We start from the raw sequence: 17,796 nt of genomic DNA on the forward strand, positions 1-17,796 counted from the left end.
CCCTATAAATTTGTTTAACTAAATCTTACTACGACAAGGAATACAAATTTCCCAAAGTGTGTCGGGGCTGAATATAATAAAATGATGGAAGTGATAAATTGAATGAGTAATGAATTTTGTTATCATACATATAACCAAGTGACATGACAATTTAAGTTTTATTCAATTGAGTTGGCAGGTTTGCTAATGGACCACCTGATGGTAAGTGATCACCATCATCTAAGGCTATCCCCTACATTCCAATGTTCCACCAACCTTGAGAACTAAGATATCATGTCCCTTGTGTCTGTAATTATACTTACCCTTCAAACCGGAACATGACAATATTAAGTATTGCTATTTAGTGGTAGAATATGTGATGAATGAGTTGTACTCACCCAGAAAGGTAAAGCCCTATGACCAATTACTATATCTCATATTGTCAATGTATTCAAGCATAGGTGACCATTTCTCATCTGGATGCTAAGACATTATGTGCACTAAATCATAATGTAAGTTATAAGACTGGCGGCATTGGCTAACTACAAGGGAAGTGTTATATGATACATTAATTACCACCAATATTCTATTTTATTTTTTGAGGACCCTTCAATTTTGACAGAGAACAATTTAGTCTTTCCTAAAAATATTGTGTTATTATTTGCATACAAAATTATGAAAATAATGAATTCAAATTTGAAATCCTTAACATTCACCTATGTAGTTTTATTCCACACCTTTTCATGAGCATTAGTATTGCGAATTTTTTTATAAACATCTTGTAGGTCACAAATTTGATAAGGTCAATAGCGCAATGGTTAACGGGCTGTAAAACAAGTGATAAGCTTAAAAGGAGGTAAATAGGCATATTAGTAATTCCTTTATTACTTAGTAATGTACCTACTATTGTTCATAAATATAAATATAATTAATTACTATAATAATTTCAAAAAGCCAGCTGTACAAAATAACTGTTTCAAATAACTCTGTACCATTTAGAATTGTATAAATAATATGGTTATATAAATAGTTTCCTTAATAAATGTTAGTGTAATGGTGGTTCATATAATAGTTGTAGAAAATTTAAATATGTAACTAAACTTATCACAAATGTAAAATAAAGGATACCTGTGTATGTTTTTTTTATATTGTGTCCGACGTTGTATGTAAATGTACATGCATTACAAATAAATATAAATTTGAATAATCATTTTTAACTTTCACACAACATATTTCAACTTAATTGGAAAAAAACTTAATTTATTAATATACAGTTTTGGGCATTATAATTAATATTATACTGAGATATATTTTCTGAGATCATCATCATACTCCTGCCATTATCCCAATTTTGTTTGGGGTTGGTGCAGCATAACTTGTGCTTCTCTGTATTCTTTTTTTTATTTTTATTTGTTTGTGGATGAGCAACTGGGCCACTTGTAAGTCAACATGGCCAACAATGGCACTGTAAGAAATATTAACCATTCCTTACATCACCAATGCGCCATTACCATTGGGAACTAAGATATTATATCCCTTGCGCCTGTAATGAAACTGGCTAACTCACCCTTCAAACCGGAACACAACAAAACTGAGTACTGGGTGGTACCTACCTACCCAGACGGGCTTTCACAAAGCCCTACCACCAAGTACTTCTTCTAGCCATATCATCTTTTCACACAATCCATCTATTTTTCTTTGGTGGTCCCCTACTTCTATATCGTATCAGGTTTACTAAGATATGATTAATTAATTTAACTAGAAGAGTGACCTAAAGTAAGTGAAAAATGAGTGTGTATATTTTTATATATTTATTTTTTATATTTTATATTATTATTTTTTTTTTCTCACTGGAAAAACCCATTTTAGGTTATAATTATAATACCCATTTTAGATTTGAAAGACTGTTAAGTAAAAATATTATTGTTTGTGGAAATAATATTTTGATCAAAAGTTTATAGAAGAAAAAATATATTACAGAATAATACAAATTGGACCTTGGAATTGAAAAATATTAATAATAATATTCACAATTCAATCTACCCATTTATACATAAAATTGAGCACAATGGCATGTTATAGAGATGCCTATCATATTATGATAAAATGTTTAAGAAATTCTGAAAAAAGACTTGACTCAACAAGGGACAGTTTACATTCGTTGTGTTCACGTCAGAGGTTTCAACAGTAACATTACTCAATTCTTATGTGTACTGGTGCTTGAGTATTCTACCTAAGTGTAATGGAATATATATAAGATTATTTATTTATTCAAGTTAAAATTTCACAAATTACATAATATACCAGATGGCACCAGATTCCACAGGGTGACATTGTCAATACATTGGCTCACTTTACAATACACAAACTTAGATTTAGTAGTGTAATGTATGCAAACTCTTTTTTTTTTGGTGTAAGTAAAACAACACTAATAGTGTTATAGGAATTTGGTGTAATGTTTGTAAAAATACACTGTGAAAACTAGACAGGACTAAAATGATAGGTTATATACATGATGATCATGAGTTATTTTTTATTAGTACAATGTTAGGTAAGTAGGTAGGTAGGTAGGTAGGTAGGACCTTGTTCTGATATCAAACATTATGTACCAATAAAGATTACATTCTACTACTTATTTTATTATATTCTGACATTCTAAATAAACACTAATGAGTCTAATGATATGTTATTTTTATATGCAGTAAAACAAGCGGTGCCAGCAGACTGTTTCAATTGATATGGTGTATTGGAACTGTAATTGTAAATAAATAATTAAAAAGCTATTTAATATTATTGTACATCATTTTTGAACCCTATATATAACTATATATAACCCAGCACACATTTGATATAAAATACATATAAAATGTTTATAACATTTGAAGATATCGCTCAATAATCTAGGAACTGTAAATTATTATAATGAGTTTTATGCCTTTTCATCTGCCATGATTAAAATATATGCATTCACCTAAAGAATAATAAATATTTACTTAAACGATATTTTTAGGTTATGTTTACAAATAACGCGCGCAAAATGTTTTATTTCGTCATTTGAACACAAATAACACGTCAATAATAGTATCTTATACTTCATAATTTTTGATAATTTACCTTATATTCTTTAAAACGAAAACTTTTGAAATAAAAACCTAATAATAAGTACCCAATTGACAACCTGTATTCGTTTGGTGTCGTGTTAGTTTTGATGTTTTTTTACAATATTTGACTTGAGCTTATAGTAAAATTGTACATACCAATATATAATCCAAAAAATAATGCACTTTTTATTACACAAGCACAACATATTAACACTTAAAGTATCACCAAATAACATAAAACATTTGACGTAAACACGTTCGCAGTTAAAAAGCCACTAATACAAAAACCGCTGTAAAGTTCATATTCAAAAAGCGTAATATAGTTTTCATAAATAAAATAACTTCCATTATTTATATATTAGCTTTTTATATCACTTTATCTTTTACTATTTCTCAAAATAGTAAACAATCCCTGAATGACACATTTGCGACCATAGATCTTACGGCGTTTAGACGGCGACCACAAATAACGGAATTATTTTCCTTGGCACGCATTATATTTCTAAATTAAAATATATATTATGTAATAAAATTAGTGTCGTTAGTGTTGAATAAATATATTTGAAAATGTTTATAACATGCAAGTAATAATTTTATTAGGAGTTATAATGTATATTCAAAAAGTTTTTAAATACAAACACGCAAAAATAGAGATGTGAATCAGGCTTAATATTAAAAATTTGAATAGTTTATCTTTAAAAAACCTGAAAATTGCCATTTATATGATTAATACCTTTGAAGATAATGTTTTCTCATAAACTTATGTATCAGTTCTAATATGTCTGCTTCGAAAATAAATTATTATGTTTTATCTTTTTTATAATTGGCAAAGAATTTTAAAAAATCATATGATAATAAATGTAAGCCTTTATTTTTATATATTATGTGAGTTAAATATATGAATGTTGTTTTTATGTTCATTTCGTAATAAGAACTTGAAACGACATCTATTGAGTTTTTAAGGTAACGATATCATAGCTAAAAGAGTAAAGCACTTACATAGCGCCATCTAGCATTCAGTCAAACTAATTTAAGTGATTATGTATATTAAATCTTTGAGCAATCAAAAATTTGATTAAAATATTATACAAAACAATTCTGCATTCTTTATTCAAATATTTTTCGGAACTATTTTGAAGATTATTTTGATGTCTCTCAACATTTCTAGTAATGTCAATCTGAGCACGCTGCTTTCAGTATATTAAAAATAAATACATTTTAAACTAACATTTGATGGACATTAAATGCTCTTGTTTAGTATGTATCAACTATTCATAAGATTAATCGGAATTATTTTATTTAGAAATACTGATTCATTAGGATAATAGAGCTGGTAGGTAGGTCAAAATTTTTTTTCGAGTATGGTTAATAGATATATATGATTATATATACTCTTTGATTACTTTAGCCAACATATATTTTGAAATATAGGAAAGAACTTTTAAAATAAAATAACGTCGCTATGGCAGCATTCTGTTTGTATTAATAATTATGTTTAGTCAATATAAATTAAGATAATGTTTCGTACTAAGAATATTTGAATACAATAGAAAAGAGAAAGATTTCAATTTGATCATTTGCACTAATAAATCATTACATAGTATAAAATATGTATGCTTAGATCTTTAAAACTACACAATGGATTTTGATGCGGTTTTAATAGATATAATTATTCAAGAGGAAGATTTATATGTAAGGGGTTTTCCATTAAGGGCGCTTGATCTTTGAAATACAAAAAAAAAAATACATGTAGGAGAGATATTTGCGAATTTTTTTTTTATTTGGAAGGTCTATCGACCCCATTATGTATGGAATATGACATATGATACATGCACAATTTAGTAGAGAAACGCTGATAATTTTAAAGGGTTCTAAAGCGATATCGTAAATAAACACATTTTTTGCGCTTACATTGCAAACGCTGGCTGAACCCGAGCTGGCTGAAATCGAGATAGATCAAGATAATGTACGCGATGGTATATGTCTAACTCTTAGGGATAACCCACAATAACCATTTTTTATCCTCTAATTTTAACGAGAAATAATGGCTTATTTTTTAAGCGATTTTAAGCAATACTGCATTAATTTCCTGTACCATACAGAAATAATTTTCTTATTTAGCCAAGCATTAAGTTTTAAATAAACGGTGCAGTAATTTTCGTAAATTCTTAGGAATCTGTTTAGCGGTACAATCTTATAGCACGTCTATATAATAGCTTTCGACTTTTAATATCGACTATCGTCACTAGCATTTTGATCGATATCTTACTTATTTCTTACAAATATGGCAATTTTGACATAGCAGTCAACGTGTGAGAGGAATTGTTGATTCTCCGGGGGGCCCTTAGGATGGGGGCCCTAGGCACCTGCCCCGTGTGCCCTTATGGTAAAGACGGTAATGCATATACAGTATAATAAAAACCTGCAATTTTAAATTAAAAATTCTTAATTTGTAGGAAAGTATTTGACCTCGTTTTAAATAGTTTTACAAAAATTGATAACTCCTCACACACGCTCAATGATGCTGGCTCACCCTTCCAACATATCAATACAAATTATTAATCTATAGAGGCTAGAATAACTGATCGAATTGTTCCACTTCCACCAGACAATACAAATTTTAACATAAAAGGCTGGTTTTCTTCTCACGCCGACCATTAGGGCTGATAGGTCAAAATCTATTTAATTTGTTGAAGCGAATCTGACTTACGTTGAGCGGTCAAGGCTGTTGAGCATCAGCGCTGAGCCAGCCAACCTACATCGGTGTGCGCTCGACGCCGACACGGCTTCACAAGTTTAAATGTACTCGCCGACGAGTACAATCATGAATCGTGAATCTTCGTCACTTTCCTCATGGTAAAAATTTTTTGCGACTTCACGGCGATCAGCGTGACAGTAAAAGAATATTTTTAACTAGCCGTGGCCGCGACTTCGTTCGCGTTTAAATTTAACAAAAAAGTTATTGTTGTAGACTAAGTTACTCCTTATTACATCAGCTATCTGCCAGTGAAAGTCCCATTAAAATTGGTCTAGCCGTTCCAGAGATTAGCCGGAACAAAAGGACAGACAAACAGATAAAAAATTGAAAAAGATGTTATTTTTGTATATGTACCGTATATACATATATATGCATTTAGTAAAAAGCGGTTATTTTAATATTACAAACAGACACTTCAATTTTGAAATAAAACTAGTTTTTAACGGATTTAATCGCGTCACGGGCCCGTGACCACGAACACTGCAAAGTGCTCGAAACGTCGGGATGTTAAAATAATTAATATACGCGATTAAATCCGTTAAAAACTAGTTTTATTTCAATGTGTAATAATCGCGAAAATCTAAGACAACACTTCAATTTTATTATATGTATAGATAAGTAATTTCTTAATACTAATTTGTTATATCGAATTTGTCTTTCTGGACGTGATGATAAGATATGATGTTCAGCTCAGTTGGTACAATCACAGTATAATCAATGTTACGAACTAGGCGACAATTCTATTGACAATCGAATCAAACGAAATCGTTGCCGTTTACCACGGTACACGTACCGTAATGTAATCGCCATGGCATCGTAACTGATGTAAGTCCTTACATTCTATTAAACTGAGGACAATTTTTTTTTTGGAATAGTCTAATTTGGATCGGAATAGAATCGAGAATGTATTATAAGTTACATTGGTTAGAATGGAATGGAATTACACATAAATGCGAACTCAAAATCAAGCAGGCTTATGGCCTGATCAAGTTTGTGATATATTCCTATTTGTGAATTCTATTCATTTTATATTTCTTTGTATCAACTAGAAAGTAGTAAATAAAACTAAGTTTAGTAATAAATCATTCTTTATTTCAAATTATATTTTATTGTATAATTCAAATGCATTTAATATTGTTTTTAAGTTATGCGTCAACACAATGTTTTGTATTTTTTTATTGGTTTACTCAGGAAGGTTAATTAAAAGTATACAATGTTAAAAAAAGAATATATGAGCAATTTATTTAATTAGTGATCAGTAGAGACCGAATTCAATAAAGCGTGACATGCAAGCGAAAACGGATGCCAAAATGCATAAAAAGATTTTTTCCAAATCTGCATACAATTAGTAAATTATTCATTCATAAATTTTATTGCTAACTATCGATTAGCATAATTAATTCATAATACAGCAGAATTAGCAATTCTTTATAGGTATACTTTTAAGGTTACAACGTGTCTATTGTTCGAAATGTTTAGTAGTTATAGTGGTAAGCATTTTACTTACCATGTGTCGTGTCCAAAATATCGACCCAAATGCGAATAGACGCCAAGAGATGCAATTTAAATTTTAAGTTCGGTAAAACAACTTTGAAACTAATTATGTACCTGGCCCATCTAGACCGAGTTCTCTCCGCAGCCACCTTAAATAATTTTGGGCGTTCAAAACGTTATATTGGATATTTTGTGGTTGTAGTTTTAATGCAACTTATAAACGTTGCCAACTTCAGATATAACCGTAATCACAAAGAAACGAAGGTTGAACATGACTTACCTACGTTAAAAATGAATACTTTGTTCAGAATTTAGGACAGAAATAAAAAAAAGAAATTCATTGCATGCGAGTACGTAAACGGCATCGCAAGATCCAATTCATAGGCGACGTACTTACAACCTATTCGAATCGAACGAATAAGATTTTATTTTATTCCATGCGATTTTCCAATTACTGTTTTTTTTTCAGTATGTCTTTATTTATAAAACAGCACTATTCCACTAAACACCTACTTGTAAGTTTACTTCAAATGTTCCAATAACAACCATGTTTTGTCAATGACATTGGTATATATACATATATTTATAAAGACTGCAGACTATTTATTTCAAGTGAGACTATTTACGTGCAGTAAAACAATTCATTGTGTGAAGTCTTGTTTAATGATCTTAATGAGATACTGAATATCAAAATATTAAAAAGAATACAATTTATCAGTATATAGTTGCCAGTTAAATATAACATCGTTGTTTGGTTTATGCATTCTAATGGCCCGTTATCAACAAGGTGGACCGTTTGTTTAAGAGCGGCCACATGCGTTTTCGCACAATCATGTATTAGCCACTTCGACCATTTTGCATTTAGATGTTCTGAGGAGGTAACATTGAATCCAACCTATTTACGAAAAATATTTTCAGCAGGAACACTTGATACATTAAGGCTTAATTCATAGAACAGCGGCGTCGCGAGTATTTTCAGTGTGAAATAATTTTAAACATAATTAAAAGACCAAAATCACTTGAGAAGTTCGAAAAAGGCGCGCGTGTCTTGTCAACAGTATTGCCTCGTCGTACGCTGCCAGCCGTTGCCGGCCTCTGCCATTCCGCTGTGAAACGGCCCTTATACGTGAATAGGATCAAAATTGCGATCGAAAATGAATATGCTGAATTCTTGTCACCATTCCGCTCGGTCTTGCAGTTTTATATCAATTTTGTTTGTATATAATAAGGCATTAATGTCGTAATGGTGAAACAGTTTAACTACATCCGAATTTCCAGACATACAAGTACAAACAAAGTACTCAGTGCATTTGGAGCCGTCTCGTCGGCAGATTAATACATTCTATCCGATCCGTGCGTTAAGACGGCTCTCGCGTAACGAAACGTCTGTCTAAAAAGCCTGAAAGCGGCTCTTTTCTAGTTTGTCTATGCAAGCAGTCATTAACTTTAGTGCCACTGGGATACCGGTCATTTAGACCGAGAACAGCCCATTTTTGTACCCTTACAGTCACCTGGCCTAAAATTCTAGCGAGAATCTAACGTATAAACGATACTGCACCAAAAAAAATGCGTTTATACAGGTTGGGTTAGCATGTAAGTCATATTAGCAATCTAACTCGTGCCTGTGCCTTGTTACGAAGGACGACACTGCTGCAAATCCGTCGAGACGAAGGCCATTTAGTATCGAAATTGTTAACCTAACTAAAGGTTAGAATTACAATATTTGCATACGGGTTAGATTACTAATCTAAGCTAAACTGGCGCATTTGATTTTTGGTGTAGTGACGTTCATACGTCGTCACTGAATTATATACGCAAGATTTAAACCCTGTAAGCCCATATTGTATTTACTGACCTGTCGCTTAGCAGTATGTAATGTCGAGTGAAGTTCCATATATATCTAACGGTTCTTCCAACATGATAGTGGTTACAGAATCATTGCAGAAACCAATTTATCATGCTGGATTAACGTTAGTAGAGTGAATATTTTTACCAGTGTAATCATTATACCAAATACAAACTGCTACTTAATTTCTGGTGGGTAAGGCTTGAGGATACGCTAAATATCATTAGGTTGACAACTTATATCAGACGCCGCGCATCTTGGTCTCACGCCATTGATGCGCGACGTAAGTTTTAGCATCCACCCTCCAGATGATCGTAATTTAAGGTACAATTTGATTTGGAGTCTGCTTGTAGCGTGTCTTCAACCTCAATTTACTTTACCTCATACGGTTTGGATTCAGCTCTTAGTTTAGTTTTCATTCCACTTAAGATTTAATACTTACCATGTACCTCAATACCTCCGTTACTTGTTAATAAACAGACAGTTTCGACATTACCTTTGCCATTTATTTTTACCCGTATCTACGTACCCAAGTGATGTTACCTTACATGAACCAATGTTACCCATTTACCAATATTACCAACTTTTACCAATATACCTATAAACGACCATTAGGACAGTGCTTTAAGATAGCATTTGTGCCAATCGTTAAAACACTGTCCATATACTCTGATAACCTGTAACATGACAAAATAATTACAAACCATGTAAAATAAAATGCTAATAGTACTAGTCCTTATTCTAACTTACAAATTTCATTTTATTCTAAAGATTAATGTTCAAAGTTATCATTTTAATTGAATGAGAAAAAAGAATAAAAATTAACCAATATCGATAACTTTGAACACTAATGTAACACGAGGCAGCTTACATCAAAAGCTTTGATAAAAACTGTCCTAAGAATTGAAGTGTAAACCTACCTTGTGCGTCACCCACAGCGCCACCTTCCCCACCTCCAGTTATATTACCATCGCCTGTCGTTGAACCATCAAAGCCTAAAATTAAAGGGGTTAATTAGAAAATTTAATACTTAAAAATTCGTCACATTTAGTAATGCACAAATGTATTACCGGTCATTTCCATATTCGAGTCGTCTTCGCCGAAATTAGTTTCATCGTTATTCGTGCCATCGTCATCTTCATCCCACATACTTTCATTAACAAATTCAGGTTCCATTTTCGGGGCCACGGCGTTATTTTCATCTTCGTCGGGTATCGTTACAAATTCATCTTTCGCTGATCCTGACGGTCCGGCTTCTAATGGGTCTACACATTTTCGTTTCGCGGGTCCACTTTGAGATGATGACGAATTATTTGATGCTATTGATGGCCTATTTGGTCTCTTAATTGCTACTGGAGTTGAGGAGGGCTTAGAATCTAAATCAGTCTCTAACTTAGTCATAACAGATTGCCTTTGTTGTGACGACCTCGGGCCTGGCCTCGATGTCGGCTTTGGTTTGGATGGCGTGGAACTTTCTTCATTTTGATTACCGGTTAAACCTTTAACTTGAAGTTGTTCCGCGGTACTAATAAACGACGCTAATTCTTCTTGCTTAACATTAACTTCACCTTGATACATAAACTGTAATAAGTCCCTAAGCGCTGAATGACTAACATCTTTTAAAAATACTGAAACAAAAAATATTTATTAATAAAATATGAAAAAACCAGATTAACTTGAATAATAAAAGTTCAAATAAATTGATATCTCACCTATGGGATGATGAGTGGGGTTCATTTTGAACATTTCTTGAAAATAGGGAGAACATACTGATAAAACTAATTTGTGTGCCTGTAATATTCTGCCTTCAGCAGCCAATGTTACATCTACTAAGTCTCCACGCGACAGCAGGCCATGAAAGCCTGCTGACATATTCGCATGGAAATTGTTCCAACATAGCGAAAACTGTTCGTCCGACGCCATGATGGCGGTCGACCGAAGAAAAACCCTGTTAAAAAAAAAATTACGTTAAGAATTCATTACATAAAACATACGATAATGCCGAAAAGTATAAAGACACGCACCTATCCTATTACTTTGTACTTATAATTTCGATATTAGAAACATTTGAAAAAAAATATAATGTTTCTAATGAAGCACTAAACACTCTTTCATCCCACGTCCTCCCCGTTTGAGCGCTGTTCACGTTATGATGACGCAAACGCGACGTATAGCGTGTCGTCACAGTGTGGTAATGTTCGAAGAAAATTGCACGAAATCGTTTTTTATTTATTTTAAAAATACTAAGCTAATAAAAAATATAATTTTATTACAAATATACTCAATATATTGTTACACATTATATTTTTTATAATTTCTAATTTATCTCCAACGTTTTAGGATTATTTGTGTATTGATCGGATAGACTACACATATTGCGTGGTAGTCTACGCCACAACATGTGACTTTATTTACTTTTCAAAAGTAATGGATTATCCGAATAATCCAATATAAAAGATATAAAGATGTTTTTATGATAAATGAATATCATAAGAATTGGATTAATGTGGGTTATAGATATGAGAATTAAAAATAGGTTTATATTAAAAAACATTTTCACTACTTAAAATTCATATAAATGTGATATATTTTATAAAGATATTAAGTTTGTATCTATATATATTATACAGTTACTATACGTACAGAGTATAACACTTCGCTTGAACTAAAATAGTACAACGACAGAAAGTGTTAACGTATTTCTTGTACAAGGTCATGAAAACCTCTATACGATAATAACGTTGTAAATTTGTTTTGATACAAAATATATGCATTAATTGTAAATTAATTAGATAATTTCCATTTTACTTATTACATCAGTTTTTTGTTATGCCCTTAAATACTTGATTATGCTCTGTTTTTGCTCTTTTGTTTGTGACTAAATTAAAGTGGGTTGTGAGTATGTGTTATAAACAAAGAATAAACAATTTAAATTTGGGAACACGAACACCATTGAAATGAAATCCACCACTTTAAGAAAGAGATAGAATCGATTTTGACATAACAAATATAATAGATTGCATTTTGAACTTACTTCCCTATACTTAAAGTTGAAAATGGAGTGATTCTGTTCTGCACAAAAATGTTGCAAGTGTTCATATTTTCCCCGATAACGTGGAAAAAGTTGCTAATAAAAATATTTAAGTTTAAAAACATCAATTTATAATAATATTATACCCTGGATATGACGGTCCGAACGGCGAACACTAACTTTGTTCCGTTCGAACTGTTTCCCTGACATTAGTGTGACTTTGTAATTTATTTAGTAATTCATTCTAGGTTTCGTATAGAGCGACACCAATAATTCAAAAATCCGAAATAAAATGTGAGCCTGGACTCAAAAAAAAATTCAGTAGTGAAGTAAGTAAAATTACTTGTTGTTCAAGCTATTAAATATCTAATAATATCGTAATACTACGCTAGAAAAAAAAATTACTTATTTAAATTACGCCATCTTAGAATCAAAGAGTAAAGCATACAGATGCTCCTGTACAAAACATGATTTTAGGTAAAAATATGTGACTGAACAAAAACTTAACGTGGTGTTAAATTAAAGTATAATAATTCTATTTCTTTTTTACTATACCATTATTTTAAATTATTGTACTCGACATTCTAAATAACTTTTATAATGACGATTTCGACATTCTACGGTATTCAAATGATATGTTTAGTATCTCATACAATAATGAAACAGCTTTGCATGATTTTTTTTAGAATATAATCATAATAAATAATGGAAAGAGTTAAAAAAGTAGCACCCGGTTTTACTAAATTATATAAATCTAGCCGATAGTTTGAGTTTGAAGTAGTTCATTAATATATATTAGAATTGGGTATTATTCTAACGAAGTTTTGAAGATAAAAAAAAACTGTATCACTTCTGTGGTGTATTGTCTACTGGGGCGACATTTTATTACACTACGTTGAGCGAAAACCGTAAGCGTCATGGAGATTCCCGGCGCTTGCGGCGTTTTGAAAACAATACTCTTTTTATGATTTGGCGCTGTGTTTTAATAGGTCGATTAGATGATATTATGAAGATTTCTCGCTGGAACTTGCAGTAAACTTACTCTTACCAGTACGTATTTTAACATATTTTTTACTTACCGTAATGATCTATCGTAGAATATAATAAGTTTAAAAATTACAAAACAATATTGTTGTCCGCCCGCCTAACTACATCGTAATAAAAACCATATCTTCAAGTTCGAAGGTATTGCTTTTGGTTCAAGTATGTAAGGATACGTTTGAAGAATCCGCTGCTGTAAATATCAACGGTTTTATAAAATTAAGTAGGTTTTTGTTTTATGTTACTTTAATATTTAACTACGAAAACTCACTCTCTTAATAAATTATGGATGGTGTTGGTGGGAAAAACTAAATTGTCCTAGCAATTGCTTACATGCAGATTCAATTACTAAAATAACTGGATATTCAGTTTTCGAAACAGAATGATGAAAATGTCATTCAAAGGTTGTGAAGGCTTCAATCGAAACCTTTAAGCATTTTCTCAATTTTATTAAGTCCTAAAAATTAAATTATGCTTAGTTATATTTCTAAGCAAAATAAGCAAAGGTAATCAAAATTATTTTAATTTAATTACGTCTTTTACCGTACACTGGTCTCAAATATCACCATTTACAATAATTCCCGTGCGGAAGTTATATAAAAGAAACATGTATTATATACATAACATACATAAACGGCCTGTAAATTTCCCACTGCTGGGCTAAGGCCTCCTCTCCCTTTGAGGAGAAAGTATGGAGCATATTCCACCACGCTGCTCCAATGCAGATTGGTGGAATACACATGTGGCAGAATTTCGTTGAAATTAGACACATGCAGGTTTCCTTACGATGTTTTCCTTCACCGCCGAGCACGAGATGAATTATAAACACAAATTAAGCTCATGAAAATCCAGTGGTGCCTGCCTGGGCTTGAACTTGAATTCATCGGTTAAGATGCACGCGTTCTAACCACTGGGCCATCTCAGCTCTGCATTCATTATATATCAATGCTTATTACATAATAAACGAAAATAGGTATTAATTCGTTATTACGAGTAACTCATAAGATGGTTCCTTAGTTAGTAGTTCCTGTACCTCACATCAGTTTTATATTATTCCACTTTCCAAATTACTAAACATTTATAAGGGCGCATTTGAATTTGATGATTTGATGTCTCATAGATAATTTTAAAAAAACAAAACGATCGTTTTTACTATAGCATTCGGTCAGAAATTAGTCTGGGCTGGACTACTGCATGCTCATTTGTATTAAGTTTTACATGGGGTCTTATGAGTATAAGAGAACATTCAATAAGATAATTTTTTAAACCATTTCCATGTCGCAGGAGACATAACATACATATATAATTGTATTTAACTAACATGACTGTATTTTTAGATGTTGAAAAAGAGTAATTACTGAGTTTCTTGCCGGGTAGTTCTCGGTAGAATCTAAATTCCGAACGGTGGTAGCGTTACTTTAAATAGTTTGTTAAATAATGATTTTGTGGTTGTAAAAGTCTACTTGAATAAAGTATATTTAGATTTTTTTGATTATATTATTCTAGTCCTAGTTCCTTATATCGTGTCGAATTCGCAAGGGTCACTGACGCTGTCACGCAGTTTTGTTTTTCTTTTTTTTTTTAAATAAATATGCCCATTAAATTAGTATAGCTACGAACTATCAAGACTATTCTTTATGGATAAGGACAGCAGTGTTTATACAGTGATCGACGAAGTAAAATCGATCGTAATTATAGATTAATATATTAATTAATTTTTTCAACAATAAGAAGGACATAAAACAATATTTTTGTTTTAAAGATAGCGCTGAAGAGAAATTTTATTTCGATTATTTTTTAAATATCATTATAATAAACCCTTGCGCCATAAGTCCCAGCTGTATGAATATTAATTTGTTTGTTACTTTTTATATCTTTTTGTATTTAGGTAAGCTTTGTTTTTATTGGTCCTTATATGTATATGTTGTTTGTACATTGTATAAGTTTATTATTCTAATTTAGAATATTAATTACATTATCTTTCGATCCAAAAAATATATTTATTTAAATTAGAATCGAACGTTAGTTTTTATAATCGACTTATGACCTAAGTTATATTTTTTTAACTGTGGAAAAAGGATAAATAGTTTTGGCGATCTGTTGAACAAAAGATTAGACTGGAGAAAAATAAAAATAGCGTGATAAAATGATGGCTGATCTCAAAAATAAATATTATTGATAATAAATTAATGAAATAACAGGTGAAGCTATCGATAAGCGTGGAGAGTCGTTGGCCGTCAGCCTCGATATCTCCAAGGCTTTCGACAGAGTCTGGCACAGAAGTCTTCTCTCCAAGCTGCCGGCATACGGTCTGCCGGTTCAGCTCTGCACCTGGATTGCTAGCTTCCTACACAAGCGCAGCCTTCGCGTTCTAGTTGATGGTTGCGCTTCAAAATCCCATGTAGTGAATGCTGGAGTCCCCCAGGGGTCTGTGATATCCCCCACGCTCTTTCTTCTGCATATCAATGATATGCTCTCTCTCGGGAACATACATTGCTATGCAGATGACAGTACAGTGCACGGGGGATACCACGGACGCGCAGCGGCTGGACGGGCGGAAACTGAGGAGAGACGGAGGGATCTTGTTGTTGAGCTCGATAGGACGTTAGGACTCATCGCCAAATGGGGCTCTGACAATCTTGTTGAGTTTAACGCCAAGAAAACACAGGTGTGCGCTCTCACAGCGAAAAAGTCACCATTTTCCCCTCCTCCTTCCCTCTGTGGCACCACGCTGGAGATACATAGCAAAGTCGCCATACTGGGAATCGACGTTCGGTGCGACCTCAATCCAAGGGATCACATCGAGGCTGTTATAAAAACAGCCTCACGTAAACTCGGAGTCCTGAACAAGGTGCGGCGTTTTTTCACGCCTGCTCAACTGCTCCTGCTGTATAAAACACAGGTACGGTCCTGCGTTGAATATTGCTCGCACCTCTGGGATGGCTCCGCTAAGTACCTACTGGAGGCCTTGGATCGGTTGCAGCGACGTGCGGTTCGCATTATTGGCGATGTAAAGGTCACCAACACCCTCGAGCCTTTACAATTGCGTCGAGAGATAGCGGCACTCAGCGCTTTCTATCGAATGTGTCACGGCGAGTGCTCAGAGGAACTATTCTCCCTTATTCCTGCTTCCCCTTTCCTTCACAAGTCCACGCGTGCTGGTTCTCGATGTCACCGCCTAACTGTGACATCAATTCCATCGCGTACAAAGAAATTTGGCAACTCTTTTCTTTGTCGCACTTCCAAAACATGGAATTCTTTACCAGCGCACGTATTCCCCTCCTCTTATGACCTGGGTTCCTTCAAGCGAGGCGTGAAGAGGCATCTTGCGGGCCGGCAAGGCGGGGGCGGCTAGAGCAGATCACCTTTCCCAACTGCACTAGCCGTCGTCGCGTTTGGACTCTGCTACCACTTACCATCAGGTGGAGCAGAGTCATTTGCCCTCCCGGGCAATAAAAAAAAAAAAAGGTAAGTGTCGTTATTTAAAAAATATAATTCAAATTATAGAAAGGAAAAATCCTTGCGTACAAATGCAAGATTGCACGTTTCAAAATAATATACTTACTAAGAATAATGTCTAATTCTACTCTCATAGACAAGAAAGACCTCACGGTCAAGATATAATTATATAAAATAAAACTGAAGTATATTTTAACTAACGGAATCAAGTACCTATGACATAACAATACTTAAATAGAATCACTTATGAACGAAAATTCTATATATCTAGTTTTCTGGGGACAAGAACACATGTTAATTGAATATGGAACAAAGGCAATTCGAGTCTTAGGTATGAGCGAGTAACTTATGTGTTATTGTATACGCTCGTTAAGTGCGTAGGGGTGACAGAACAGAGAGTGTTATTGTCTATTATGAATACTTTTAGGTGCTTATTCGCAAAGCAAACTTGACGTAGTAACAAGGTTTGCATTATTTGGCTCTCAGTTTCTTAATCACCAAAGACAGTTTTAAATTTTGTTTTTTAAAATAACATAAATTGATAACTTGACCGCAATCAGTCAGTAGGACATCTTCATTATTGCATCAAAGTAATATTTTTATGTGCGGACTAGCACATGGGCCACCCGATGGTAAATGATACCTACTGCTAATAGATATTGGTACTGCACGTAATATTAATCATTCCTCGAATCATTAAAGTACCACTAACCCTGGGAACTGAGATTTTATTTCCCTTGTATCTGTAGTTACACATGGATCACTCACGCTTCAAGCTGCAACTCAACAATACTAATTACAGCTGTTTGGCCGTGCCATATATGCCTGTAGGGTTGTATCTAATGAGACGGGCTTGTACAGAGTCCTACCACCAAGATAAAGCCCTACCACCGAGTTAAAGCCAAACCACTCAGAACAGTATAACATTTATTTAGGTCAATGGCCTTATTGTGATGTCAATAATTCTCCTACAATTTATTTTTTTATTTATATATCATGATATTTCATTTGTATTACTATAATGTATTAAGTACTATAATTTCACCAACCCGCATTGGAGCAGCGTGGTGGAAAATGCTCTAAACCT

General features: G+C 33.1%; 1 protein-coding gene across 23 annotated transcripts in view; it reads right to left on the bottom strand.

Moving 5' to 3' along the window:
* LOC125067160 (modifier of mdg4) overlaps positions 1-11,350 on the bottom strand; it is a 335,555-nt gene extending 324,205 nt beyond the window's left edge. For all 23 annotated transcript variants that reach the window (XM_047675560.1, XM_047675552.1, XM_047675553.1 and 20 more), the window contains exons 1-4: positions 11,203-11,350; positions 10,891-11,126; positions 10,249-10,806; positions 10,099-10,173 (exon numbers count right to left, since the gene is read on the bottom strand). In XM_047675560.1, coding sequence (XP_047531516.1) covers positions 10,099-10,173; positions 10,249-10,806; positions 10,891-11,101 — 844 coding nt within the window. In that variant the 5' untranslated portion in view covers positions 11,102-11,126; positions 11,203-11,350. The remainder of the gene's footprint in view (positions 1-10,098; positions 10,174-10,248; positions 10,807-10,890; positions 11,127-11,202) is intronic.
* Positions 11,351-17,796: the final 6,446 nt, after the last annotated feature.

Source organism: Vanessa atalanta, chromosome 11, assembly GCF_905147765.1.
Source record: "Vanessa atalanta chromosome 11, ilVanAtal1.2, whole genome shotgun sequence".
In the NCBI taxonomy this organism is placed as follows: domain Eukaryota; kingdom Metazoa; phylum Arthropoda; class Insecta; order Lepidoptera; family Nymphalidae; genus Vanessa; species Vanessa atalanta.